Source organism: Plasmodium gallinaceum (genome assembly GCF_900005855.1).
Source record: "Plasmodium gallinaceum strain 8A genome assembly, contig: PGAL8A_v1_32, whole genome shotgun sequence".
In the NCBI taxonomy this organism is placed as follows: Eukaryota; Apicomplexa; class Aconoidasida; order Haemosporida; family Plasmodiidae; genus Plasmodium; species Plasmodium gallinaceum.
The window spans coordinates 415,073-418,933 of record NW_021628338.1 but is presented as its reverse complement, the minus strand read 5'-3'; the positions used below and the strand labels follow the sequence as shown (position 1 = coordinate 418,933).

General features: G+C 14.3%; 2 protein-coding genes across 2 annotated transcripts; one reads left to right on the top strand and one right to left on the bottom strand.

Annotated features, from left to right (window-relative positions):
- Window positions 1-1,586: 1,586 nt before the first annotated feature.
- Window positions 1,587-1,865, top strand: RPL37 (60S ribosomal protein L37, putative; the record flags this gene model as incomplete). Its single annotated transcript, XM_028674483.1, has 1 exon — window positions 1,587-1,865. One exon carries the CDS (start codon window positions 1,587-1,589, stop codon window positions 1,863-1,865), a length of 279 nt encoding a protein of 92 aa, XP_028530831.1.
- A 1,092-nt stretch (window positions 1,866-2,957) lies between these two features.
- On the bottom strand, window positions 2,958-3,538 carry PGAL8A_00046400 (conserved Plasmodium protein, unknown function; the record flags this gene model as incomplete). The annotated part of the gene is made up of 2 exons (XM_028674482.1): window positions 2,958-3,008; window positions 3,260-3,538. 2 exons carry the CDS (start codon window positions 3,536-3,538, stop codon window positions 2,958-2,960), a joined length of 330 nt encoding a protein of 109 aa, XP_028530830.1.
- Between the last annotated feature and the right edge of the window lie 323 nt (window positions 3,539-3,861).

Sequence of the window (3,861 nt, the reverse complement as noted above, 5' to 3'; positions counted from 1 at the left end):
TTTTTTTTTTTTTTTTTTTTTTTTTTTTTTTTTTTTTTTTAATTTTTTTATTTTTTTTTTTTTTTTTTTTTTTTTTTATCTTACAAATTTTAATGTTTTAATGACGTTTATTATTTTTAACATTTTATTATTTATATTTTTCTATTTTTATATATTGTTCTAATTTAATTATTTATAAAAATGTCTTTAAGTATTTACTTTTATATATATTAAGTATAACTTTTTTTTCTTTTTTTTTTCAAGTTGTTCTATTTATTATGTTTTATTTTTTTTTTACATAATTGTTTGTTCCCTATCTTTTACTAATGTGAAACTTGCATTTTTTTTTTTTTTTTTTTTTTAATTATTTTCTATACTTTAAGCTAATTTTAATAAATGTCAAAATAATAAGAAAAAATTAAAAAAGAAATATTGTTAGGACGTATGTTCATTTCAAACTATATCTTTTAAATAGGATTTGAATGCAGAATTTATACTATATATTTAATGAAAAGATAAAATTATATTAATTTCATTATATTTAAATGAAAAACAATAAATATATCACCTTTTAACTACTAATGAAGTTATCTATATATATGATGGAGTAATGTAGATTAAATAATAATTAAAAAAAAAATTTAATAGTAGAAGATGAAATAGGAAAAATTTAAAAAAAAAATATTTAATTTTTCTTTTTATTTTAATTGTATTCGTGTGTATAAATTATTAAAAAATGTAAAAATTTATATTTATGAGTTTTTATTTTTATTTTGGTAATATTAAATGTTTTTATTTTATTAATAGAAAACTCAAGGGATAAAAGGGGATTTTCAGAAAAATTTCCTTTTTCTCGTTTAAATAAGAAATTTAAATACACTTATTTTTTTTTTTTCTTTTTAAAAAGAAACCTTTTTTCATTCTTTTTAAATTTATTTTTTTCATATATTTATAAATTATTTTTATTTTGTATTATTTACATTTTTTTATAATATATTAATGATAAATTAAAAAAAAAAAAATACATGTTCCATAATATTTGTTTTATTAAAAGTATTTTATTTGAATAAAAAATATTATTATTTTATAATGTAGTTTTTTCTTTTTTTTTTTTTTTTTGGTATTATAAAAAAATAAGAAAAAAAAAAGAGTTTCAAATAGAAAAGTTTTTTTTATTTTTTATATTAAAATAAATTAAAAAAATAAGGTAATTTAAAAGTACAAAATTCATATGCCAAAACAATATCTGAAATTTAATGTAGAATTTTTATGAAATAAAAGGACGATACAAAAAAAAAAAAAAAAAAAAAAAAAAAAAAAAAAAAAAAACAAAAAAAAAAAAAATATAAAAAAATAAAAAAATATAATAGAAAAAACATTAAATATAAGAAAAAATTAACACCATCTTGGAGATAAAAAAAAAAAAAAAAAAAAAAAAATTAAAATTTATTTTCATTTTTGTTAATATATTACAAGAGTTAAAGAAAAAAAAAAAGTTTGATATTTATGAAATATCAAAAATAAAAATATAAAATTCATAAGAATTTTTTTATCTAAAATAAATAAATTTTTCAATTTTAAGAATTATATAATAAAAGTTATACAAAATGGGTAAAGCTGGCAAAGGTACTGGGTCATTCGGAAAAAGAAATGGAAAAAGTCACTTTCTTTGTATAAGATGTGGAAAAAGAAGTTATCATTTACAAAAAAAAAAATGCGCATCTTGTGGATATCCAAGTGCTAAAAAAAGAAGATTCAATTGGTCAGTAAAAGCTAAAAGAAGAAATACCACTGGAACAGGTAGATGTAGATATATTAAAACATTAAGAAGAAAATTAAAAAATAATTTTACTGAAGGAAGTACACCAAAACCAAAAAAAAGATAAACTTTTTTATATTAATGTAGAATAAGAAAATAAAGAAAAAAAAAAAAGAAAAAAAAAAAATTAAATTATAATTTCATTATACTTTTTTTAAACAATATAAAAATATTTTAATTGAAGCAAAAATATTTAATACATAATATAAAATATGATAAAATTGAAATTATATATATACGGAATAAATTTCACAAAGATAAAATTACTAAAAAAGAAAAAATAGAAAATTAAAATTTTTAGTTTGAATTTTTTAATATATATTGTATTTATATTTCTTTTTTTTTTTTTATTACATTCAAATTTTCTTTTCATTCTTTTTATTTACGAAATAATTTTTGTTTAAATTATACTACATATATATATATATATATATTTATATTATTTATGAATTATAAACATGCTATTTTAAATAATATTACTTTAATAATATGAAACTAATGAAATAATTCAATTTATAAAAATATATACTATCTTTAATAGTTATATGATAAAGTGTAAAAAAGGTTATCTATATAATTTTAAAAAAAAAAAAAAAAAAAAAAAAAAGTAATAAATATTTATTAGTGTATGTTCTTTTAAATTATGTTTTTATCATTTATACTTCTAAAAAATTGTGTATAAAAAATTTTACATATTTTAATTTGTTAAATATTTAAAAATATTATGGAAAAAATAAATACAGAATGAATGGTTTTTTTTTTTTCAATTCCCAACTAAAAAAAAGGATACTGCTTTTCTGACATATAAAACATGATAATAACCAAAAATCACAAAAAGATTAGATCTGTGTTTTTATTTTTAATTTTTTTTTCATTTTTGAAGATATTAATTACTTTATTATTTATTATAATATTATCTTATTTTTTAAAAATTAAAAAAAAAAAAAAAAAAAAAAAAAATTTAAGAGTATTTCTTGTATATTGTAAAAATATATAAAATATACAATTTGTTATATATCAGGTAAAAATAAAAATTAATTAGAGACTATTTTCATTAATAAAAATGAATATATTTATTCATATATTTCTTATAACTTTAAATATCCATTTGTGTTTGTATTCAAGAAAAGCTTTTTATAGGGTTAAATGAATAAGTTCCTTATTTATCTTCTGCTTTTAGAAGAAATTCTGATATTTGACAGTTTTCAATCTGCATAGAAAAAAAAAAAATATATATATATTTGTTTAAATATTAACAAAAAATTATAATAGAAATAAAACAAATAACTGAATATACAGGAAACTAAAAAATTCTATTTTAGTATATTTCTTAATATAGATAATTCAAAAAGTAAAAAAAAAAAGATATACAAAAATAATTATTTGTCTTTTTAAATTATTTAATAAAAACATTAGAAAAAAAAAAAAAAAAAAAAATGGATTCACTTTTATATAATATACCTCATTAAGATTATATTCTTTTTCAAAAAATACAAATTTATTTATAGATTTCATATTATTTCCCTTATATTTAGAAATTTCTTTATTTAATGCATTTTTTTTTGTACTTCTTTCTTTCATGTCATTATTTATAACTTCTTTTTTTTTAATTCTTCTTCTAACATTAATAATTATTTTTTTCTTTCTTTTTTTCTTTTTTTTGATTATATGATTTGTATTATTTTTATCAATTTTATCAATTTTATCATTTATTTTATTTTTTATTTTTTCTCGTTTCATCTTATAAATAAACAACAGGATGATTAAACTATAATGTGCTGAATTTGCTTAATAGAATAAATAGATTTATAAACGAAAAAGTAGTTAAAATTATATGGTTTTACATATTAAAAAAATTAAAGAGGGAGTATATATTTTCTATTTTACACATATTAACTATATTTAAAACTAATGTTATAAAATAAAATTTATTTTTATATCTAATTTTTTATTTATATTTATTTATTTATTTTATTTTTTTTTTTTTACATAGTTGTAAAACAAGTTTTATGGCAACTATAACATTACGCACACATGCGAATAAAAATTACAAACAACAAAAA